The sequence below is a fragment of the Telopea speciosissima genome, chromosome 9, assembly GCF_018873765.1.
Source record: "Telopea speciosissima isolate NSW1024214 ecotype Mountain lineage chromosome 9, Tspe_v1, whole genome shotgun sequence".
Lineage (NCBI taxonomy): Eukaryota > Viridiplantae > Streptophyta > Magnoliopsida > Proteales > Proteaceae > Telopea > Telopea speciosissima.
Window position 1 is genome coordinate 11,699,726 of NC_057924.1, and position 26,159 is coordinate 11,725,884.

The window sequence follows — 26,159 nt, forward strand, 5'->3', positions numbered from 1 at the left end:
TTTATACTCCTAATGGTAGGATCCTTTATTATAGATGCACTTTTGCCCGTCCTATTTGTTCTAGGTCAAGGTTCTAAAAATTCAAACGTAATTTTTGTTTGCCTATCTTGGTTGTTAAGCCTTTGTTGGTTACTTTAAAGGGTTTAATTAATTCTATGAATGGTTGTCCTAGAATTACCTGTCCATCTAGATTCTTTACTAGGATAAAGGCTTGTTTGAAGCATATGCCCTGATTGCATATATGTACTTCAGGTAATTTGTACTGAACATTCATGTAGTCACCACTGGCTGTGGTAAGCCTTTGTGCAGTTTTTTGGTAATACTGGGTTGGAATTATTCCTTCTTGGATACAGTTCAGCTGGGCTCCTGAGTCTATGAGGGCTACTGAAGAAAACTTATAGGAAGAACCTATGGTTAATTTGACCTTTACATGCCATTTTTGGGGAGAAGTATATATGCTTGCTATGAAATTTTGGGATCCTGATTCTTGTCCTAGTTCTGGTTCTTCCTGGACTTGTTTTGACTTTCCTTTTAGTTTGACTAATTCGGCTTTTACTTCTTTTATTTCTCTCTTTAAATCTTGGGTAGTAACTTCCAGATTTGTTATCCTAGTGTTATCTGGATTATTGGCAGTCTTCCTTTGTTCAAATCTCTTGAAGACTTGGTTTATATCATAAGCCTTAGGTCTTTCTTTGTTTTCTTCTAAAGCTTGTCTGGCTTCTTCGAGGCACTGTTTTCTAATTTGAACGTCTGCTATTTGTTCAATGGCATCAAAGAAGGATTGTCTTATCATGCCAATGGATTTGGTTTCGGAGCCGTCACTGGTGGTGCAGGAACACTCACCTTTTATGGCCGAGGTTATACAGTTGCATGCAACTGCATCTGGTTCTGTGTCACTGCTACTACTGGACCTTGAGTCTTGATCCTGGTTTATTTGGTTGATGGCCTCATAGAAGACCTCTTCTTCCGAGTCCAAATCCTCTGAGTCAGACTCAGCGAATATTTCGAATATTTTTTTCTGGGTACTCTGGTCCAGGCTAAGTAAGCTAACCCTTTTGGCTATCCTACAGTATTTGGCTATATGGCCTGGTTTCCCACAGTTAAAACATCCTTTGGGTTTTTCTGGGGTAGTTTTGGTATCTTCCTTTTTTGGTTCTTCTGTGGCTTTGGTTTGGTTGAACCGTTTTTTCTTGTTGAACCTTGGTCTTGAATAGTACTTATTTGGTTCATATTTTTTATACTTGTTTTCTTTGTAATGCTTGGAGAATTTATGGGATTTCCTTTTATGTTTCTTCTCCGAAGGGGGTTTTGGGGCAGGGAACCCATACTGTTCACAAAACCCTCCTAGTTCTTTTTTATAGGATTTGTTTTCTTTTTTCATTTGTTGGGCTAGTCTTAGGTCTGTACAAAGGGACATTGCCTCTTCGTGGATGATACCATTTAATTCCCCATAAGTGTAATTGTCGTAGGGAATCTCTCCGTTGTTCTCTTTTCTTAATTTTTGTTTTATTTTTTCTGAAAATATTCTGGGGAGGCCTGTTAGGAATTTTTCTTTCCAGAATGGGAGATTTGCATCCTCCCTGGACATAACTCTGGTCATGAAGATATCTTTGTACCACTTAAGGTCATGTAATTTTCTGCATTTTAGGTTTGATAATTGTTCAGCGGATCTATCTTTGAGTTTAGATGGATCTCCTAGGAAATGTTTGGTTAAGTTGAAGATGAGTGTATTTACTGCATCCTCAATAGGTCCATTTCTGTCTTGGATTATTTCTCCTTGGTCATCAATCTGTACTGCATACAGGATTGCTATTCTTTGTTCTTGGGTTAGGACGAAGTCCCACCATCCTTTTAATTGGCCTGTAAAGCCTGAGACTAGGAGATCGGCTACTGCCTGATCAGAAGTCTCTTTTATCCGGTAGGCATTTGCTACCATTGTCATCTCATGTAACTTATTTTTGATGTTATATTCAGACATGCCGTCTATGTTCCATTCATAGATTACACCACTTTGATAAGAGGCCTGGGGATACATTCCCCTGTTTTCTATTTGTAGATCTAAAAAACTGGGTTTTGGCCTGGACCTTTGGTAATAGTCTTCTTCAATTCTATGTATGGAACTTGGTTTAGTTTCTTGGGATCTTATTACATCGACTTGGGCAACTGCCGAGTCTTGGGATTCCTTGTTTGGTGTTTCTGGTATTACTAAGCCTTTGAGCCTCTGTTCAATTTCCTTCAATGCATCAGCTCTGTTCAAGGCTTTTGCAGACTTCAGGCTTATGTTATGAGGTATGAATAGAGGCCTATGCCTCTGAGTACTTGGGTGTTCCTTAGATGGTGAAATTCCTTGGGAAGTACTGGGTTTTGTTTGTACTATGTTCTCTATCCTATTTAGTTGTCTTCCTATGGTTAGGAGGTGTTGGTTTGAATAATTTGCTAGACTGATTAATTTTTTGTCGCTCTCAGTGTTTCCAGATGTTGATCTGCAAGGTGCTCCTATGGTCTCCGTTGCCCCTGTTTTTATCTTGATTACGCTATAGGGAGGATGAATGGATTCAATTTCCTCATCTCTATCTGTTATCCAAAGAGTTGTAATCTTCTGGGTTGGGGCTATGTTTTCAAATGGGTATTCTAACCCATGGTACTGGGCGTAAATGTCCAGGTAGGTGAAGAATACTATGTTGGTTCTATGTTTGTTCATTTGTTCATACCAATGTTCTCTGATTTTAGCTTGTTGGTCTGAAGTAGTGTTTTTAAAAAACCATTCTTTCTTGTCTTTATTTACTGGAAGATCAAAATCTTTTCTTAACATTGGTTTGTCTATTTTGAACTCTTGTTCTGCTATTATTACTCCTACCTTTCCAACTGGAGGCTCCATCTGGGAGAAAGATGGGGAGTTTGGCCTTGTGACTGTTTCATCCTGGTTCGATTCATCACTTAGATTTTCTAAACTTTTAAATTCATCATACATCCCTCTCAGGATGCCTCCCTGTTGTCTAAGTCCTGTTAAGTTACTAGTCCTGGATGAGTGGCAGTAATTTGAGGGTGTGCCCGAGTACGAGGCCCTGGCAGGTTGTTCAATGATTTTTCTTACTGGGGGTTTTCTGAATGAAGACTCAGCAAGTTCTTTATCCTTAGGCTGGCTTCTAATAAACCTGATGGATACCTGGCCATCACAGGTTTGAGTTATGTATTCTACTTCTTTGTTTTCTATCTGTGGCCTGGGTACTTGAACCTGAAGTTTCCATTCATCTGGGAAGGCAATATCATCCCATTTAGTCATCCTGGGTAAAATTGCCCTGGCATGAGCAAAGTCTGTTTCTACGAACTTGGTGTATCCTTTTTCAGATTTTTGGAGGGCTCTAGGTCCTGAGATTTTTTTTCATGGCCTTATACTGGATCCTATGGACTACTGCTATGGGGATTGATCCAGGCTTCATATTGTAGCCATGGGATTTGAAGTTAATCTTTAGGGAGTCTAGTATGTTAGCATCTTTTAAGGGTAAATTAATATCTGGATAGCAATTAAAGTGGACTGGTCCGTAGCACATGCTGGTTTCAATGGCTCCTATGAGAGAGTCATCAAAGTTCAGAAACCTGGCATCTCTTAATGCCAGGAGGATGGATGTGTTTAGTCCTTCTCTATGGAGGGGTTTTACTGCAACTTGGATTAAACCAATATGCAGATAATTATATTTTTGTTTTAATTGTTGAAGGGTTGTTGGGTTGAAGAGGCATATTTCATGCGTCTCAGGACTAAAATCAACTGTTTGTTCGAGTGTCTTGATAGCCTCGTGAAGGCATGCAGTCTTGTTTATAAACATGTTTGGTCGGGATCTTAGGGATGGTCCATTTTTGAAGGTTGTTATCTCTTCTGAGTTCATCACTACTGATAATACTGGAGTTTGAACTCCAGTCATCCATGGTACTTGAAGACATGATCCGATTTAATTGGTCCATAAATGGCACTATCCCCCTTTTTAAAAGTGCATTTTACCGTTTTGAACTGGGAAAAGGCACTAACTAGTGGTACACCGCCGATCACCGGGTCTTACAGTCCGTTTGCCCCTTCGAAGCGGTCCAGTTCTAGTTTACCCAACCTTTTCGTCGTAAAAATGGAAAAAGCACTAAAAGAAGGTGAAGAGCACAATAAACGAGCCTATTATTTATATATATATATATATATATATATATATATATATATATATATATATATATATATGTATGTATATGTATGTATGTATGTATGTATGTAATGATGGTCAATCGCAAAATGAGTTAAAACTCACCACATCAATAATAGACTCCGGATCGCCGAGAAAGAATGTTAATTTCCCCCTACCATAACCAACAAACAAGCTATCGATGGTTCTGTGGTCATCAAAGAGTAATAAGTGAACACAAAATTAAAATTTAGCTATGCAAGCATGATGATCTTGATCAAAATTTGGTAATTCTATTTGTTAGATAAGAAAATAACATCAAATTGATAATGAGAAAACAAAAATTTTTGAGAGAGATAAACATAAGCGCTAATATTAAAGAGAACTTAATTGCTCTAAACCTTCATAGAGAATTAAATTACCTCAATCCTTCAACCCAACCAGGGAATGGTTCTCTGTCTGTGCTTGTTATGATGGTTGGGCGAATAATAACAAGTGGAAGATTCTCTGTAGACTGTCCTCCCAGAAGCATCTCTCCCAGAGCCTTTGTAAAGACGTAGGTGTTCGGCCAACCATAGAGTCTTGCCCTTTATGAAAATAAATTGAAGGAGGGGAAAGAAAAGGTTTATGAGCCAAAATTGCCCAGTTATCATTAAAATAAGACAAGAAGATCGCTTGGAATTAGAAACAAAAAAAAAAAAAATGAGTGGTCAAAAGCAATAACTTACATAGCTTCGGCCAAGAAATATTGTGTTTCAGACTCACAGGAAATGTTATATAGTTCTCTTAAAAATTTTTTTCTTAGAGAAATGATCCTTAATTTTTAATAAGATAGCCATCTATTATCACTAGGGGTCCAAGTTTGGCCCTATCAGCCAGAACCCGGCCTGAGCCTGAACAGGGCTTGGGTTGAGATATCTTGGCCCTGAGGACGGGTTAGGGATGAAAATTTCTAACCCTGAGTTAGGGTCAGGTCGGGCCAGGGTTGAGGCCTCAGGCTTAACCTAGCCCGGCCCAACCCTATTTTAAATTATACTATAAAATATATGTTGATATAATATATATATTATAAACTTTAAATGTCACCTACATTTTGTTATATAATATATTATGGGAAAAAGATCTACACTTGGTGGTGTTTCCTACACCCTCTCAGAGGACACCGTGAGATGATGCTTCTACCCTCTGGGTAGATACTCAGGCGTGCTCAACCATTGGCCTAGACACTTATGTAAAGACTATGCGACCAAGTAGAGCTCTTGCCCATATATTATATATGCAGATAATAATTGATATAATACATTTTATTATAGTGTTATTTTACGTAAAATTGATGATTTTCTCCCCAGCCTAGTCCAGCCCATGCATCTCCTTTTCCCCTCCCCATTTTCAAGGCCAATCAGGGTCAGCCCGGCCCGACCTTCAGGACAAGTCAGAGTTGGAATTTTCAGGCCTTGAGTAGGGTTGGGTCGGGCCTAGGCCCAACTAAGGGGACTCAGGGTTAGGCTAGGGTTTTATCAAGCCCGACCCAACCTGACCTTGTTGCAGCCCTAATTAGCAGTTTACCTTAATAAAAAATATATTACTAATTCCAATGCTCAAAGAAAATAAAATTGAACAAATAGAAAGATGACACTTAATGGACCAAAACAATGGATACCAGATTGTCGGGTCTGGGCCCACCCGAGGCCAGTCCATTTATTGGTAAGGCAGCGTTAGGCCGGTTCACAATTCACATGGGCTAGGTTAGGCCCTTGATGTGCGGTTGTTGCGGAAATCTCCTACAATTCACTGCCTGGTCCAATTCCCTAGTGCTTGTAATAAGAGGGGGGGTGGACCCACCCAGGCATAGTGTTCGGGCAGGGGTAGAATGGTCATGGAGCCCCCTTGTTAGGGACACTAGGGGAACTAGACCGGGTAGGGAATTGCAGGGGATAAAGATCCCAGTTGTCGCTCCTCTCACGTAAAACTCACCCACCCACATAGGAGGCTATGGGAGAAACATTAAAGCCATATTTGGTATGCATTCTTAATTATAGAATCCTCACGTATGTCTGTTGCACATTTCTTCAAACAACTCATGGGTGGGACAGTCTACCTCAATTCCGATCCATGGATTATGAAGATGTGTTCTTCTCCTTCTATGAGTACTACTCGATGAATTATAAATAAATGACCCCCTTCCCCTCATTGAGGGGGGTTGGCGGTGTTTGCACAAAAAAGGCAAAAAAATTCTTAGATTTAATTCTGTCCAATAAACCTCAAGTCCTACATCTGATTCCACTTTGATACATTGTGTAGTCACTTGTTGCAACAAAATTCCTTTGTAATCAAATTGTCGCAGATTGCAATAACGAAGGAAAAGCTCACATAGACATCAGTCTTGAAGCGATGGTTGGGACCACTGGTCGTAATGGTGCTTCGGGTATATTGGTCATGAGATGGAGACCCCTCCTCCCCTATCACATGCAGCAAAATCAGGTCTATTTCTAGAATAAATATTGGTCTTTTGTCGGCCCTCTTGGTCTATTCGTGGGTCAGTCCCAAGTGGGTCCCCTTTGGGCTAAATTCTAGCATAAAAAATAATAAAAAAGAAAAGAAAAGAAAAGACAAGAGAAGGAAAAGCTCACATTAATAATAAATGTATTGGTAAACTGCAGGAAAAATAAAAGAACGAAATTGAGGATTCACACTCACATAAAAGGATTGATTCATTCCAGTGACCAATGTTGAGAGTGAAAAAAACATTGCAGAGTGTCAAACACTCATCGAGTCCAGTTGTTTTTTTCTAAATAGCAGCTGAAAACTTAGCTGCTTGAATTTGAAACCCTATACCCATGGTTCTTAGTATTGGTATCGTATCGTCTGTATTGAGCGATACATATCAGTTTTGCTAGTCACCGATATCAATATCGTACTGATATCATATCGATAGCACGGTACGGACAAGGGGTAAAATGATCAGAAAACTTATTTTTAAAAAAATTCAGGGATAATTTTGTCTGATATAACCGATCCAGATCGATACCATATCGGTATCGTATCAGTTTTATGTGTTGCCGATACCCATTTGGATGCCGTGCACTAAAACCATGCCTATATCTTGAAATGGTCTCGCCAAAAAGTCTGCATATGACCACCTCTCCATGCAGTAAAGTTAGCTCCAACCATCTATGCAATAAAGCCTGCACCCAGCCACCTTCCTAGAGTAAAGTCTACACACTCCACCTCAATATTTAGGAATCAAGACACTCCACCCCTACTCCCTTGCCCATCCTATAATAAATAGGAGATTCAGGACACAAGGTATGCTCTTGGGGGGATCTTTATCCTCTCAATTACACTATCGTACTTGACGTTAAGTACATCTAACAAAAGAGGCAAAAATGACTATCCTAACCCCTGCCCAAACACATTGCCCGAAGTAGCCGGGGTCCACCTCCCTCTATTAGATGTACTTCACATCAAGTATGGTCAGTGTAATTGAGAGGATAAAAATTCCTGTCGGGGATGCACTCCCAATGCCAACTGCTCTCTTATTGTTTTAAACTCTTCTCCTGTCGTTTGGATTCTGACTTAAGCATTGAAAAGCCATCCGGAGTGTAACTACCTCAAGCCATCCGGACTCTCTCTCTCTCTCTCTCTCTCTCTCTCTCTCTCTCTCTCTCTCTCTCTGATGTCAGGTGGTGTGAAGGTCTCCTAAGGACAAGTCATCTACTCAGATTTCAACGCCAACAGGTTGATCCCAAATTTATTAATATTCGATGAGGACCCGTAAGTCTCTGCATCCCATGACTAAAACCCTAGTCTTTTACATAAATAAATAAAAAAAAAAAAAATTTTTGGACCAAAAACATAAAACCCTAATCAATCCTCTTGTCTCTAATTAAGCTTCGAGCCTTCAACCTCTTTTGACAAGAATAATTTTCTCTATGCAAAAGAAAATAACCTTTTAGATCCAAACAAGCAGAGGATGCGGGATCTTTATCCTCTCCATTACACTGTCTGTACTTGACGTCAAGTACATCTAACAGAGGAGGCAGAAATGACTATCCTATCCCCTACCCAAACACATTGCCCGTGGTGGGGTCCACATGGGGTCCACCTCCCTCTATTAGATGTACTTGAGGTCAAGTACGGGCAGTGTAATTGAGAGGATAAAATTCGAGGATGCGGGAATGAAACCTAATCTGAACAATGTCCAAACCGAACACCTCTTGTCCAGCCCATGCATCTCCCTTCTAAAATGAATTCATTTGCTTAAAATGCAAGTAACAAAAGTATATTTCGAGTTCGGTTCCTTTGCACGTACATGTGAGAGGCAACCACTTGTCCCATTTTTTATCATTTATAAGGGGAGGAGGGGTATTTATGAAAACAACATAAACATGTGACTGATTCTGAGATGTACGTTCACCTGCTCATACCACGTACATGCAGATGATCCATTCTCGTAAATTTCTACAATTGAAATCTCTCTCTCTCTCTCTAGGCGGTTCCATGAGTTGGTTTATATGAGGGTTCTGGCTTCAGTTGAGGTTTACGGCTATTCCATCTTTACTGTAAATTTGGGAAAGACTAGAGAAGCCATAAGCCAAAACTGGATTGGTTTGAATTCAAACCTGTTTAGTCCCAATTCTTTCATGGCAACTGTCTCAGTTGCTTTGGAACCCCCCAAAGCCTGGAGTTCCTTCAATTTCTCCTCCACTAGTTTGAGTTCCTGTTCGATGTCCAACCCAGGTATCCCGTTCAGTGTTTTACCCATCCTGTACGGTTTCTCCAATATGAGCCCTGCCTGTTCTCCTGCCACATAAGCTGTCAAGAAAAAACGAAAAAAGAAAAAGAAAAAAAAAATCATTAATCATCCATTAAAATTCTTCTTTTAAGATTTCATAATTAGGTAGATTAAACAAACCTATTCATTACTATATATACTAACAAGTAGATACGTGGAGAAGCATCTGTAGCTTCACACAGCTCTTCGCAAAGCTTAGAACATGTTTAGCTCCCATGGTATTCACACTCAAAGACACGTCATATCTACACATGGCAGTTAAAACTAACAAGTCAAGAAGGTTGTGTTTGGTATGTATTCTTGGAATGCATTTTAATTCAATTTTGCATTCTCGGGTGATAATTAACTAAAATGATACCTCTCATCAAATTTGGTTGTGGCAGCTATGTTAACGATGATGTCGATCTCTCTCCACATCTCTTCCCTTAAATCTGAGGCATCATTGATATCCAAGTCTTCGGAAGCGATGTCGCCAGCGATCGTTGTCACCTTCTCGGAGATGAAGGAGTCGAAACTGGTACCATATTTCTCTCTCAAAACCCTAAAAACTTCCTTCCCCATCACCTATATTATTAATTATTAATATTCAAACAAGGTTCCAAAGAGTTATGAGATTGAGTATTAATATGTGATGAGATATGAGAGTATGATGATGAAGTGAATAAGTAATACCTCCTTATGCAGTCGCTCTACAGCCGACTCTGCATCTGGAGCTCTTAACAGCAGATAAAGCCTCTTAACGTTTGGCTGGACCCTCAGCACTTTCTCTATGAAAACTGTATTTCAAGAACCCATGCACAACTTATAAGAAACCGTTTACAGTCACTCACAAAGAGGAATTTTTATCACCTCAAGTGCACCAAAAAGGTATATTTAACGGTGCACCTTAAAGTGATTTTGTTTAAAACACTCTCCCAAGTACATGTACATTGTCAGATGTACTTTTTTGGTGCACTTGAGGGTGTAGTATATTGGAAAATTATCACCCCCAGTATTGGGGGCGGTGCTGTGCGCATCGTGCGGTGCAACACCGCCCATGTGTGCACGCATAGTGGGCTGCACCGCACAATGCACACAGCACCCCCACTACTAAGGGCTATAAGGACCCGTAGTATACGTGAGGGCGATAAAGGTTTGCGAGAAAGAGAGAGTGTACTTGAGGGGATAAAGGTCAAAAAGAGAAAGAGAGACAGAGAAAGAGGATCCCTACTTTTTGCTAGAAAGCCAGCAGCACCAGTGACCAAGATGGTCTTGTGCTCAAGAGACTGGACAATGCCCGTGAATTCCATAGGAAAAATCAATGAGAGAGAGAGAAGCCAGGAATGTTGGGGGAGGGGAAGGGAGTTGTCAGCCGATTATATTATTGCCATCTAGGCATCTATATATAGGTAATAAATATTTGAAACCAGTTCCTCTCCTACGACCTGCCCCTCCTACCAGACACAAACATGGGTGGATCCCAATCAGACAAAGGTAGGATGGTCATTTCATCTCTATTTGTGTTTAGTACGTAGGAGGGATAGGTTGTAGGAGAAGAGCCAAAGCTAAATATTCGGCTGATAGGAGTGAAGGATACGTGCATTTATACAGGTGAGGAAGGACCGCATTGGTAGTTGAGAGGAAAAATGGTCATTCATTGCCTATACGAGGAAAAAATCCACTCCAAAAGTAGAGCTTGGATCAACTCCTTGTAGAAAGAGAGTAGTCACTCTCCTGCAATGTTGGAGAATTAATTGATGTCAAATGTTGGAGAATTAATTGATGTGTGGTTAAGGTGGGAAGGTGCACCTAACTTGAGAGGAGAGTGGGTTGGAGTTGGGCTGTTCGATCATAGTTAGCAAAAATGAGAAGGGCAAAAAAACAGAAACAGACTTTACAGGTTTTAACCGATAAAAATTTGCAAATGAACAGTAAAATAAAATTCTGTTATAAAAACAAAAACAAAAGGAAATGGTGAGAAAAAGAGAATTGTAAAAAATAGAAAACGGTATGAGTTTTAGACATGTATATTAAAAAAAATGGAACAAAAAAAAAATGACTATTCTCATATAAATTGAGAAATTTTTACGTCTCAGTGCCCAGAAAGTGCCCAAAGATGCACCCAACACCATTGGGCATGCGAGAATGTGTACCCGATGCGCCCAGCAACCCAGCACCGTTGGGTGCCAGCTGGGGCGCTGGCTCCTTGGAGAGGAGCCGATCCTACACAACCCCTCCCCAAATGTTAAAAAATAAAGGATCCAAATGGTAGGGGTTACCATCAAACGTTTAAGTGTATAAGATTGGGTGGACCTCAATGTATGGCTACGGCCTTTCCACGTGGTCTGTGCAAAAGACTTTTGATTTTAAAGGCAACAAATACCACATATTTTTCAGGGAAGGTAGTGGCACATGCAACAGCCAATGCGTGGGGCCTGGCATTTTTCTGCAACCCTTTATGTTAGTGGGATTTTTAATTAGCTAATTTTTTAATGGGACTATGTAAATGATTCTTATAGTTGTATCTAGAACTTGACACTTTTTGATAGTTCCTGGTATTTTTTTTTTCAAAAATTCTTTTAATAATTCCATTTGTTTTAATTCTATCAAAAAAAACAGAATTTAAAGGATTTTCAAAAATAAATTGAAAGTAACTTATTACTGTCATTATCAAAAAATTTTTTTTTTTAGGTAACTATCAAAAGATGTTATTGTCTTGCATATTTCTCGAGCATAAATGTAAACTAATTAGATTTATTCTCATTGAAAGAAAAAAAAGTGTTACAATAAAAGGGCTGAAAAAAGTAAAATTACAAAGTATTTGATACCGGGTGGTTTTTTTTTTTTTTTGGTAATTTGATACCAGGTGTTGATAAGAAAATTTCTTTTTTATTTTTCCTCTTTGATAAAGATTAGTCAAAATTGTTGGGATAAATTCCATGGGAAGTGCCCATTATTTGAGAAAGGTACACCACAAATGTCTCATTTTTTAAAATGCACTTTTGGGGTATCTATACAAGTTTAAAATTAGTCTGACTTAACTAATCACCCCACCCCTCCCTATTCACATTTGTCACCCCACTTTTACCTAATGCAGCCCTCCATGAAAAGCCTACCCTGTAATGTTTGATATTTATTTTTAATGAAAGTTTTCCTTCATCTTTGAAAGAATGAACTTCTCCATTAATGATGTACTCTATGTTTAAGCTTCGGAGTCATCCTCTTATTCCTACTCACAAATACCTTTCTTGGGTTCGACAAGGCCTTGTTTGTTTAGAGGGGATTTTGGTGAAGTGGGAGAATTGGGGTGGAAAAATAACTTTATATCAACTTTAATTACCTTAACATTTTTACTTCACATAAAACTCCACCAACATATAGATCCTATCTTCCCAATAATCCCACCCCACCTGTCCCTCTAAACAAATGGGACCTAAGAGGATTTAGATGCTTATGATGAAAAGATTCTATTTTATGCCAAGAAGAATTTTTGGCTTCTCCAAATGAGCAATGGATGGACATGTTGTGAAGTAAGATGAGGGACAAACATGATTTGTAAAAAGGCACACATGTCTTAGATGAGAAGAAAAGAGAATGTATAGACAAGAGAGTACACTTAGGGATGTAAACGGATTGGATTCGGCTCGGATAGTGCTATATCCGCATCCACATCCGATTAGCTTTCGGATGGATTTGGATAATACTAAACGGATACGGACACGGATACGGATCAGATATTTTATCCGTTTACATATAAATATAGCTTTTCGAATGGTTATAGCCTATCCGTATCCGTATCCGTTTAGCTTTCGGACGGATTCGGATAGTGCTAAACAGATATGGACACGGATACGAAAACGGATTTGGACTATTCATTTACATCGCTAAGTGCACTGACCTTGCACTTTACACGGACTACGTAGAACTTTAAACAATGTAAAACACAACTATTGAAGTCATGAGTAGTCATGACTCATGACCATGAGAAACGACTTTGCACAACTCTATTGCCTTGATTTGGACCATGGCTAATACTTCCTTTGTTTTTTTTCTGTACTACAACGGATTTTTATCGCTTCCAATCCCAATCTGCCCTTTACCAAAAAAAAAAATCCCAATCTGCCCAGTAAGACAAATTGCTATCATCTTAATATTGTTCTTAATAATTGGAAATCTCCAATGATTATCTGCAAACTTAGTTTCTGTATTTTATCTGAAACTAGTTTCTGATAAATGTATTCTTCATCTACTCGATTAGGGTTTTAATTGTTGTTAATCTGCAATAATAATCTGCAACTCGATTAATCTATAATCTGCAATGGATTTTCTCCTAACCTGTTCTATTCTGATTCAGAAGATTAACTCTACAATGCTACAATGTTAGTGAAATTGATACTTATAGAATTCAATAAGAATGGTGTCTGTGATATCTGTTATTAGAACTGAGATTACTCTCTCTCTTAGTTTGTTTGATGCCCTGAGGTATTTGATAGCCAACCATCACAAATTGAAACATGTTTTTTTTTTCCTTTGCAATCAGAATGGAACTAACATGGCTAGTGTAGGTAGGTGACTCTTTAGCTCAAAAAATGGAAGAGCACCTCGAATTTAACGGGGAAATGATGGTTCGAACCCACCAAGAGTCATAGAACTATTTTACCATGAGTGTTAAATTATGTAGAAAAAAACATTCAACTGAGATAGTGTATAACACAGGGGAAAAAAGTGGTTATTAGTAAAATTAGTATGAGATGAGAAAACTACACCGGCTTGTATGGTCATAAACATTTGATCAAATAACATTAAACATACAAAGAATGTGTTGTCATTGGTACTATAATATAGCATATACTCCTTGCAAATTCAAGTTTCATTGTTTGTTGCATCTATCACTTTGGATTTATCCTAATTTCTCTTAGAGCCTTATGTTTTAGTATTGATACCCAGACAATGGTGTTGTTATCATTAAACATTAACTTTTTCATATTTTGGACATCAAGTTGGGAAATTTCAACAGTCCATCGCTAAGCAAGATGCGAGCACTTCAACGGATGCGCTACTGACAACAAAAGATTTGGTGTGGTTAGTGTAGTTTAGTATAGTTCAACACCAAATTATATGTGTTCAAACAATCTGTAGACGGTCAAGTGTAAGCGTTTTCAATGGTTATGTTACTGGCAAGTTATCAATTTGATTTTCAATCTTCTTCCTCTTCTTCTTCCATTATGATTTTCTTTTCTCATAAAGTCTTTGGCGCAATCGAGGCACTAGAAAGATTTCATTCTCGTCCTGGTTAGAAGTTAGATTTTATCCCATCACATTTCATTGACTTGTACAACTCTGGCATGCCCACGCATCACAATATGCCATGTTGTTGCCGAATTTGTGGGTAAACACTCTCCTTCTTGACTGTTTGCCCTGAAAACTGATTTAGGCATCGGAGTATTCCACCGGAGCCTGTTCCGGTTCACCTCTTATGTCCTCTTTCTTTTGTGCAAATTGGTGCATCCGATGGCCTGCGTCACTTCTTCAGTTTTCACCTTCATCGATCATCTTCATTTTTCAGTTGGACTGCAGTAGACTCTTGAGTCTTGATAAGTACCCGTGAGAGGATTTGGCAAAACAAAAAGGAAAGTTGTTTTTGAACCTGAATTCATCTTTAACCTGCCCATAAGAAATTTGGGCCGGGCTCAGCTTCAATCCTTTTCTTAGTTTATCATTTGCCTTTCCAGCTCACCCTCCGTTGCAACCTTAACATCTCCGATTTCTTTATAGAACTGATCCTCCCCCCCCCCCCCCCCCCCAAACATGAAACTAAAGTACTAAAGAAATACCAATGAGTAATTGTTATGAACTTTTATTAAGAAAATATAATTGTCGTCCATAAAATCAAGCACCAAGCACATCATTGTTCGGTGCTGACTATATATATCTCAACCTATTTTAGTAGTTGATCTTTATTATTTTTATTAGGGTAAATTACATTTAAGGTGCCCAATCTTTGTGAAAAATATATTTAAGGTGCCTTTTTTTTTAAAAAAAAAAAGAGTCCTACCCAAAATGAATATATTTCCAAAAAGCTTATATAACCCTTTGCTCTCTGGCCATGGGTGGATTTCTAAATTGAAAGTTATGCTTATGTGATTCTTGTCAAGAACCAAAACTGCACTGTAAGCCTAGTCCATTTCCCAGTCTCTGTATCCAAGTTCTGTGCTTTTATGGAGTTTCTCATACATAAAAACCTCTTAAAGTGTAATAAGTTTGTGTCCGAGAATCCAAGTAAGACAATATCTTAAAGTGTAATAACACTTTTTTTGCCCTAACCAGGATAAATACTATCATTCATGTGTGTATTCGAAAAATATATATGCAAAACAATGGACATTTTTTATAATGACATAATTATAATCATTTTCAAAAGATATTTGTGGCTGGATGGTAAAACTAGAAAAGATAAAATAAAGAAGGGAAAATGTTTTTATGTGCAGCCTGTGTATGTGCATAGTTTGCATTAAATATAGTGAGATCTAAAATAACCAAAACACTCCCGCCTCCTATAAAACGCAGTAAAGGTAGGAATCTCCCATGCATGAATCCCTTCCCCAATAAAGAATAAACACATTAGAGTAAACCTCAACATTGCCCCTATTCATGATAAGTTGCAAGAAACTCGCCTAAGAGAAAGTGATTTATTTCAAATTGAAAGAGCTAAAAAAACTAGTGATAGGCCCTTTTTTTTTTTTTTTGTAAATAAGTAGGCCTAAATTAACCATAAGAGAAGTGCGGAAAGACATTTATAATTTAGGATTGGAATCTCGTATGACTTTGAATTGAACCGACTGCAAAAATATGATCCAGATAGCGGACTCCATTTAGTTGGGATAAGGTTGAATTGAGTTGAATTGTATAAGTCACTTTCAAAATATCTTTCGAAATCCTTTTATAGCCTTAACTTAAATGATTTTTAGAGATAAAATAAGGGACAATTAAAAAAAGATGTCGAATTCCAAATACACCTATAGAAAATAACATTTCCTGGTGCCCATAATTGCAGGTGTCGAAATAGAATCTCACACCGATTAAAAAGGTTATTTTGAAAAATACTAAAACCTAAGGGGAAGTGGATTATTCCAAATCCACACTTGTGATTACGAGCAGTAGGAAAAATTGTAGAACAGTTATAGTGGATTATATTAATTGGGATAAATGGCTTATTGAGAGCTTGAGTTTGTGGATAAAGATTTGTAACAGGTTAGAATAAATAACAGAAAATTATAAAATAAAAAGAAAGGAGTGTCAAAATGACACCTAAATGACACCTTTATAGGTGTACTTAGAACTTGACACATTTTGATTGCCTTTTCTTATTTCCAAGGACTAAGTTTCACACCACCCATAGAGGTTGATTCAACCACCATCCTAGGTTTACAAACCCTTATAGGGTTTTAGTATGTAACAAAAATGCCCTCCAAATAACCTTTCTTGCCCCACGGTGAATGGGCGTGGGTGTAGAAAAACTCAATCCTATTCCAAAAGTTTTTTATGTTATTAGAGGTAAAAAGAGGTTTTCAAAATTAATTTGATAGTGACTTACCTTTATTTCCTTTATCATTATCAAAAGATGTTATTGTGTTGTGCATTTTTCGAGTACACATGAAAAATGATATAGGATTCACTCTCATTGAAAAAAAAAAAATAATGTGTTATACTATAAAGTAAAAAAGGCAAAATAAAAGAAGGGAAAATTACATATCTCTTCCTTGTACTTTACCCTATTTACATGTTTCTCCTCTTGGTTTTTCCACCTTACATTTTGACTCCTTATGGCTGACGGTGTTAGGGTGCTCTTAGTTAATGGTTTGAAAAGACAATATTACCCTTGTTCTAAAACACCACAAGTAGAATTACAATGATACTCTTTTCATCATCTTCAACCTTAAAACACCCATTACTTTCCTGCTCCACAGCCTGGACCACCACCACCACTGCAGCCTCCTCCTCCTCCACCATCAAAGAAGGAAACAGAATCAATCGTAAAAGACGCCGATCGTTCCGACTTCCGACGGGTTGATGATCTCTAATTTCGAGAATTTGAAATGCAAAACGAATTCAAGTTTTTCCGTGAAATTCTGCTTTACACTAGAAGGAAAAAAAAAAGAAGGGAACAAGTCTCATTTAATTCTTAAATTCTTACTACTGGAATGAGCAAAATAATTAGTTGTAATTCATGTTCATAATCTGCTTGCATAGGTTTCAGATTCAACTTTTTTGCCTACATTGTAGTTTCTCGGTTGGGACTCAAATCTTTTCATTTTTCATTTTTTGGTTTTTTCCCCTGCTTTTTCTCATTTCAGCTTGGAACTCAAGAAACATCCATTAATTAGTGGTTCTCATAATTCAGAGCCTGGAGCTTCCGAAAATGACTTTGTGAAGGGTTCACTACAAGTTGTCCATGCTCCATTCGCAACCTGAACAGTGTTTGCGTCTTTGCAAGTGTCCTCCATCAATCTTCTTCTTTTCTCTTTCCTCTCTCAACTTCAATTTTTTCGCCGCAACCTTCCTTAGTTCCAAGGCAACATCGGCTATAGAGTAGTATTTCTGCATCTGAAGGAGAAGAGATCCATGGGTAGCCCATCTCGCCATCAGAAATTACTCCTTCATCTCATCACAATTCTTCAGTTTCAGATAATGACAAAGGAGGTATCAGATATAACAGCTCCAGAGTCCGTGAGATCTTCACCCTGTACTGTAGAGTGGATCTTACCATGAACTTCATGAATTTGAATACATTGAAGTGGATTTTGGTGGGTTCCATTTGCAGGAAAGGGGTTGCAGGAGAAGAAGAAGAAGAAGAAAAGAAGGGAGGGTAAAATGGTCTATTCACATGGACCAAGGGTTAACATGGGAAAATTAAGAGGAGAATCGTGTAATTAAGGCAAAGTACAGGAGGGAGATGTAATTTTCCCAAAAAATAAAAGATTACAAATTATTTGAAACCTTATGGGAGGTCAATAAAAAAAATCCCAGTTTCTATGGGATACTAATGGTACGAGACAAATTCCATATTTTTGACATTTATTATAGATATCATTTTATGTCATTTATTCTACATCAAGCCAACATAAGAGAATTTAATATTTATGTTTCCAACCAAAGTCCTCCCTAAGGTAGCAACTATCTCTAGTGTTGCCTTGAACGCAACTAATAATTTTTACTAAATTGTAAACAAAATTAATACTAAACAGATTATTATTTAACTAAGAAATCGATCTATAGCTTCCCAATCTCTGGAGTTGTCATGTGAAAAACGTATCTTATGAGCCCAGGGAGATGAATGTTCAAGAAGTAGTCTTCCCAGTCAACACACTTTGGATCGCAACAAAACATATTTTCCTCTGCCACATCCTCCATAGCCATTCGCAAGTTTTCCAAGTTCAAGTCATCAAAGCTGCATATGAGAAATGGGGTCATTGTTTAGGTAAATTTTATTATACTGTTTGGTGTAATTTTTTAGATCTATATTATAAGAAAATTAATTACAAAAATAAATAGGTTACAAAACAAAGTAAATGTAAAATAAAGTCAAACACTCAAACCTATTTGTTTTGTAATTAATTTTTTTTTATCTTGTAGATCGAGGCAAGTTCCCCTTACTTTAATTTCTATGCAAGATCTGATGATAGAGAAAGAAACATACACTCCTTTGAAGAACAAGTAAGGCTCATAAAGCTCCGCTAGCCGCATTACAAAGTTTATTTTCCAAGTGAGATTGCTATATATGCTTTGGAAATATTGGAAAGTTGCCATGTTCAACAGTTGTAAAGCCTAGAAGATAAAATAGAAGTAGAGATATTAAAATGAATATAATTAATTAAGGAAAAGAGATCTCTACTTGGTCGCATGGTTTCTACACAAGTGTCAAGGCCAATGGGATAGCACGCTTGGGTATCTACCCAAGGGACAGAGACGTTATTTCATGATGTCCTGTGATAGGGTGTAAGAAACACCACCAAGTAGAAATCTTTTTCTCAAATAATTATCAAACCATGAAAAAAAAAAGGATGATCTGTCTAACTGATAACCATCCATACTGCATCAGAGCCCAAAAAAACCAAGTAACTAACCTTCAATGGTAGCATATAACGGATAGCCATGTATTTGTGGAAGCTGTCCATGGTGTTAAATATTGTAACTTTGCCAATCTTGATAGGCTTTCCATCTTTATCAATCCATGGATGCTTAGAAAAGTATTGATAGCAATAATCCTGAAGTAAGGCAAATTTTGCTGGGTTTCTTAGGGATGACCCAACTTGGTAGATGAACTCACCACATTGATTTGCATGGGCTGCCATAACCACAATCATTGCATTCACAACCATGTCCCCTGGGATCTGTTGCATCATTATTTTAAATTTGATAATATTAAAAATGGACGAAAGTATTCCATATCCGTCGCAAAAGTAAACACCCATTAATAAGATAGAAAAAAAAAAAGAGCATAGCCTATAGGGCTGCAACAAGGTCGAGTTGGGCCGGACTTTATAGAACCCTAGCCCAACCCTAAGTCCCCTTAGCTGGGCTCAGGCCTGACCCGACCCTGACTCAGGGCCAAAAAAATCTAACCTTAACCAGCCCTCAGGGTCGAGTTGGGCCGACCCTGATTGGCCCTGATCATAGGGAAGGGGAAAGAAATGCATGGGCTGGAATGGGGCGGGAAGAATATTATCAATTTTACATAAAATAACAATATAATAAAATATCTTATAGCACTTATTGTCTTCATATATAATATATTATATAAAAAAATGTGGGTGAAATTTAAAGTTTATAATGTATAATTATATCAATATATATTTTATAGTATAACTTAAATCAGGGTCGGACCGCGCCGGGCCAAGCTTAGCTTGAGGCCTCAACCCTAACCTGACCCGATCCTAACTCAAGGCCAAAAATTTTCAGCCCTGACCCCCCCCCCTCAGGGCCAAATATCTTAGCCCAGGCCCTATTCGGGCTCACGACGGGTTCGGGCCAACAGGACCAAACTTGCACCCCTAATAGCCTATGCACAAGGGTCCTGCCACTGCAAGGTCTAGAGAAGGTCATAATCTTGGTTATTTCAGGTATTGAGGATGATCCGTATTGGTTTTGCTGGTCATGATTGCAATACTGTGCTAATACCTTATCGGTTGAATAGTACAGGTCAGGAGTAAATGTCAGGACCTATGGGTCAAGGGACAATCTCAGGTAAACAGTTTCTATCGTAGGCCTCCCAAAAGTTAACGGAGGTGTGCAAAGGTTTCCTTAGGTCGGACGGAGATTGGCTTTCGAGTGCAAAGATAGAAGGGAGCTTGACTGCAAGACCCACCCATCGAGTAGGGACAAAAGTCGGCCTTAGTGATCCGACGGTGCCGAGTGGAAGGGCTGTCGCTTTTTTTTTTGGGGTCAGTATCCGCAATGCAGTTCATCCAATGATAAACCTAATCCAGTAAAAAAAAAACCCATTTTTTTAAGAAAACCAAGGGTAAATTGGTCAAATATGGGCGGATCCATCTCGGTATCTTATCCCTACTTCGCAGAGAGACTGTTTCTTGACTCAAACTCGTGACCAATAGGTGGTCCTGGAGCAACCTTACGACTGTGCTGAGGCCTGCACTCATTATTATTCCTCCTTATTATAGGAAGATTGTCTAAAATATCCCCCACATATTCACATACAGAGTTACAAGAGCAATATCGTATGTATGTATGTATGTATGTATGTATGTATGTAATAATGGTCAATCGCAAAATGAGTTAAAACTCACCACATCAATAATCGAATCCGGATCACCGAGGAAGAATGTTATTCTCCCCTTACCGTAACCAACAAACAAGCTATCGGTGGTTCTGTGGTCATCAAAGAGTAATAAGTGAACACAAAATTAAAATTTAGCCATGCAAGCATGATGATCTTGAGCAAAATTTAGTAATTCTATTTGTTTATAGATAAGAAAGTAACATCAAATTGGTAATGAAAAAACAAAATTTTCCAAGAGAGATAATCATAAGTGCTAATATTAAAGAGAACTAATTAATTGCTCTAAACCTTCATAGAGAATTAAATTACCTCAACCCTTCAATCCAACCAGGGAATGGTTCTCTGTATGTGCTTGTTATGATGGTTGGGCGAATAATAACAAGTGGTAGATTCTCTCTGAACTGTCTTCCGAGAAGCATCTCTCCCAGAGCCTTTGTAAAGACGTAGGTGTTCGGCCAACCATAGATTCTTGCCCTTTATGAAAATAAATTAAAGGAGGGAAAAGAGAAAAGGCTTATGAGTCAAAATTGCCCAGTTATCATTAAAATATAGCCAAATATTCTCTGTATCTGAGGCGCAAGATGCGTCCAAACACATGAGATGGGTGAAATGACTACCCCACCCCCGTGAATGACCTAAATGATCATTCCATGTATCTGGGCATAGCCTGCGCTCCTAGCCAAAGAACAATCATCCAATTATCATTAACATATATAAGACAAGAAGATCGTTTGGAATTAGAAACAAAATAAATTGAGTGGTCAAAAGCAGTTACATTTTTTTTTTGGTAAACAGTTACTTACATAGTTTCGGCCAAGAAATATAGTGTTTGAGACTCAGGCAATGTTATATAGTTCTCTTAATTTATTTTTTTAAGAGAAATGATCCTTAATTTTTATTAAGACAGCTATCTATTATCTGTTTACCTTAATTAAAAGTCTATTACTAGTTCCAATGCTCAAAGAAAATAAAATTGAACAAACAGCTAGAAAGTTGACACTTGGGCTAGGACCAAAATAATGGATACCAGAAAATCGGGCCTGGGCCCACCTGAGGCCAGCCCATTTATTGGTAAGGTAGCTTTAGGCCGATTCACATGGGCTAGGTCAGGCTCATGATGTACGGTTGTCCCTCCTGTCAAGTGAAACTCACCCACCCACATAGGAGGCTTTGGGGTAAAACATTAAAGCCATATTGGGTAGGATCAGGATCGTCTCCAGGGAGGTGTGTGTCCAGGGTGTTGTCAGGAGGCATCCAACGGAGCTGTGTCGCACACATCTTGGCGCATGTCTAGGGATGTGTGAGGCACAGCCCAACAGCTGGCAGCATTCTTGGCGTGATGGGCTCCCTAGAGACAAGCTAAATCCAGTGCATGTGACTAAATACCACATGAGTCGATATATATGAATCTAAATCTGCCTAATCACTCATATTATGATCTTCTATATTCTAGGTCTCCCCATTCCGTCATCTGGCTTATGTTCTTCATGTAGCATTCAAATTGAATAACTGAAATTACGTCAATACTTACACATATTACGTTTTTAAATTAGAATAAAAACATTGTTTGGATACATATTTGACTATACTGCATTCTTAATTATAAAATGCTCAAATCTGTTAAGTCATTTTCTCAAATAACTTATGGGCAAAAGCTTCACTAATGGCGTGTCCAATGCTATTATCTCAGGCTTCTGATATCAAATAAAATTTAAGTGGTACATGTGATTCCATCTTGATCTATAAATTGTGTAGTCACTTTTCGCAATTAAGGATCTGGTTTAGTAACCAGTGTACATTTCTATAATTGGAAACTCACGCTAGGGTTGTCAATTGGTCCGGTTTTGGGCTATCGGTCCAAATCCTTAGCGGTTCCAACTCTAAGGTGTCTAGACCATAATCGGACCAATAAGATTAGTGGATCCAAATCTGAAATCCAGGACCGTTAACTAATGGGTGGTCCAGTTCCGATTCCTAATCGATTCCAAACATTATTGAGTTCAAAACAAGGACAATGAGAGTTTCTCTAGGAAAACGGAAACTTCATCATATATAGATATAGACTTGTAGAGCCCAAAGTACCGACATTAATGGATATATAAATAAGGAAACAACTTTAATAGTTCATGATTTCCAGTTCAACAACTCATATACTGATGACGTAAAGAGCAACAAAAGAGCGTCACTTAAAAGTCCCAAACAATGTAATACTATTAATAGGTTAGGGTTTAAAACCTTTTGGGGTTTCATATTTCTAATTTCCTATTCAATTTATTTATACATCATCCAGCTCCAATGGTTCCGGTGCTACTGGATCCTTAATGGGCTATTGGTTTTGGACCCGGACCAGAACCAACCCGGATTAATAGTATATCACTAGGACCAGATCCATCCCAATAAGCTATTGGGTGGTCCGATTGCGGTTCCTGTCGGTACGGATCGGTTCCGATTTCTAGTTCTGGTCCTAAATTGACAACGATCCCTTGATTGTTGTGTTTGGATTGTGTTGATAGGATAGCAGGCAACACTTGGGGTTATTATTGACCTTATATAATATGGGGAGTTTTAATGACCCTAGATAGGTGGTTGAACCCTACTCTACGAGTGTAGGCATGTATTTAGTAATCGGTATCAGTCTCAGTCGATGCTGATACCAATACCGATCCAGATCGACCCATATTGATCTAGATCAGACGGGCTTACCCCTTTTTTTTTATAAAAAAATCAGGTTTTTTAACCTCTTTACCCTTGGTCCCTACTGATACGTCGATATGAAATTGTTGCCGATACCAATTCCTCAATCCATGGGTGTAGGAAAACTCTCTTACCAAAAAAAAAAAAAGAGGGAAAAATAATGCTAATTGGTCCCGTGGTTGTTGCTCCTAGGCACAAACCAATGCTTTTGGGTGTGAAAAGACCGTCCAACCCCCAGGGAAATCGAAAATCACATCCAAACCAATGTCTCTTTACACACTATCGTTGGCTACTGTACTAATGCAAGGACTACACAACTGGTTAGCGATCTCTTACCCAAAAAATAAATAAATAAATAAAGAACCGTCCTATGATCATTGACTGTATTGGATTGATTCAAACCTGTTTAGTCCCAAATCTTTCATGGCATCTGTCTCAGTTTCTTTGGAGGCTCCCAAAGCCCGGAGTTCTTTCAATTTCTCCTCCACTAGTTTGAGCTCCTGTTCGATGTCTAACCCAGGTATCCCATTCAGTGTTTCACCCATCTTGAACGGTTTCTCCAATATGGTCCCTGCCTGTTCTCCCGCGACATAACCTGTCAAGAAAAAACGAAAAAAGAAAAAGAAAAAAAAACCATTAATCATCCATCAAAATTCTTCTTTTAAGATTTCATAATTAGGTAGATTAAACAAACAGATTCATTACTATACTAACCAGTAGATACGTGGAGAAGCATCTGTAGCTTCACACATCTCTTTGCAAAGCTTAGAACATGCTTAGCTCCCATTGTATTCACACTTAAAGACACGTCATATCTACACATGGCAGTTACAACTAACAAGTTAAGAAGGCTGTGTTTGGTATGTATCTTTGGAATGCATTTTAAGTCAATTTCGCATTCTCGGATGATAATTAAGTAAAATGATAATAATATCTACTTAAAGTACTACCTCTCATCAAATTTGGTTGTGGCAGCTATGTTTACGATGATGTCGATCTCTCTCCACATCTCTTCCCTTAAATCTGAGGCGTCATCGATATCCAAGTCTTCGCAAGCGATGTCGCCAGCAACCATAGTCACCTTCTCCGAGATGAAGGAGTCTAAGCCGGCACCATATTTCTCTCTCAAAATCCTAAAAACTTGCTTTCCTATCACCTAAATTATTAAGATTCAAACAAGAAGAGAGTTATGGCAACATAGCATACCCTAAATGGTAGCAGAGAGACATTGAACGTTAATATGTGATGATGAGATATGAGATTATGATGGATGAAGTAACAATTCAGATTCTCTATGGTGCGGTGCCCGTAGCAGCCTGAGGGGGTAGACACATGGGCGCATGCAATGACTGTCTTACCCCAGCTCAGGCAGGGATAAGGTGGTCAATGTGCACACCCATGTGTCTGCGCCCCTCAGGCCGCTACGGGTAGTGCGCCATAGAAGATCTGGATCCATGAAGTAATACCTCCTTATGCAGTCGCTCTACAGCCGACTCTGTATCTGGAGCTCTTAACAGAAGATAAAGCCTCTTGATGTTTGGCTGGACCCTCAACACTTTCTCTATGAAAACTGTATTTCAAGAACCCATGCAGAACTTATAAGAAACCGTTTACAGTCTTACACACAAACACAGAGAGAGAGAGAGAGAGAGAGAGATCATCCCTTCTTACTTTTCGCTAGAAAGCCAGCAGCACCAGTGACCAAGATGGTCTTGTGCTCAAGAGACTGGACAATGCCCGTTAATTCCATAGGAAAAATCAATGTGAGAGAGAGAGAGAGAGAGGGCGGGAGTATTGAGGGGAGGGGAAGGGAGTGAAGGATGTGTGCATTTATACAGGTAAGGAAAGACGAATATGGGTAAAGTTGTCCATCCATACGGTTTTGTGAATTCGGTATGGTTTCAGTTCGGTGGATGCAGATCATCTACGACGCAGCTGCCCGTCCTGCTTGTGCTGCGCAGATATGGGGTCGCGCGCAAAGACTGCCTTATCCCCACTCGGGCAAGACGCTTGGGCAGGGGTAAGGCGGTCTTTGCATGCGGCCTTTTGTCTGACCAGCACAGGCAGGACGGGCAGTCGTAGACGATCCAAATTCCAGTTCAGTGCAGGAGATAGAGAGGAGAATCTAAAACAAAAACGGTACCGTACCATACCGAGAAGGCGAGAACTCAATTGCATTTTCAATACTGAAACCGTACCGAGTTGGTTGGTTTCGAAACGGTTTACATTCGATTTCAAAACCTTTTTCTTATTAGGTTCAGTTCAGTTTAATTTTTGATACGCTTTCATAAACCATATCTCATATAATTAAGGGTGTCAATTTTGGATCGGAATCGGAAACAAACAACCAACCCGCTAGGAACCACCCATCCAATAGCTTATTGGTCCGGTTCTGGATCTACCTATAAGTTATTGGTATGGTTCCGGATCTACCAATTAAGTTATTGGTCTTCCAATGGGTTAAGAACTAATAGACCAATTAGGAACCGGTGGAAGTAAGAGTGTCAAACGGTGCAATTTTGATTATACGGTTCAGTTCCGAATTGGTGTACATTTTGCAAGGTAAAAATCAAAACCACATTGGATAAGGCGATTTTTGTTATCTGATTAATAATCAGTTTACATGCGATTTATAATACAGGTTCACATCCGGTTTCACCTTTGTACCTATTAATTCTATTTTCTATTTCCTTGTTATGTGGGAGAAATTAGTGAGTGAGGGACTGAGGCC

General features: G+C 38.6%; 1 protein-coding gene across 2 annotated transcripts in view; it reads right to left on the minus strand.

The window, feature by feature from the left end:
* Positions 1-25,211, minus strand: part of LOC122638539 (fatty acyl-CoA reductase 3-like) — a 35,604-nt gene extending 10,393 nt beyond the window's left edge. Inside the window, exons 1-8 of one of the 2 annotated variants that reach the window (XM_043831376.1) lie at positions 25,100-25,211; positions 24,895-24,998; positions 24,379-24,584; positions 24,143-24,243; positions 23,831-24,023; positions 21,044-21,208; positions 20,742-20,823; positions 19,062-19,328 (exon numbers count right to left, since the gene is read on the minus strand). In XM_043831376.1, the coding sequence (XP_043687311.1) occupies positions 19,062-19,328; positions 20,742-20,823; positions 21,044-21,208; positions 23,831-24,023; positions 24,143-24,243; positions 24,379-24,584; positions 24,895-24,998; positions 25,100-25,178 (1,197 nt within the window). In that variant the 5' untranslated portion in view covers positions 25,179-25,211. The remainder of the gene's footprint in view (positions 1-19,061; positions 19,329-20,741; positions 20,824-21,043; positions 21,209-23,830; positions 24,024-24,142; positions 24,244-24,378; positions 24,585-24,894; positions 24,999-25,099) is intronic. The other variant, XM_043831377.1, reaches the window with a different exon arrangement.
* Between the last annotated feature and the right edge of the window lie 948 nt (positions 25,212-26,159).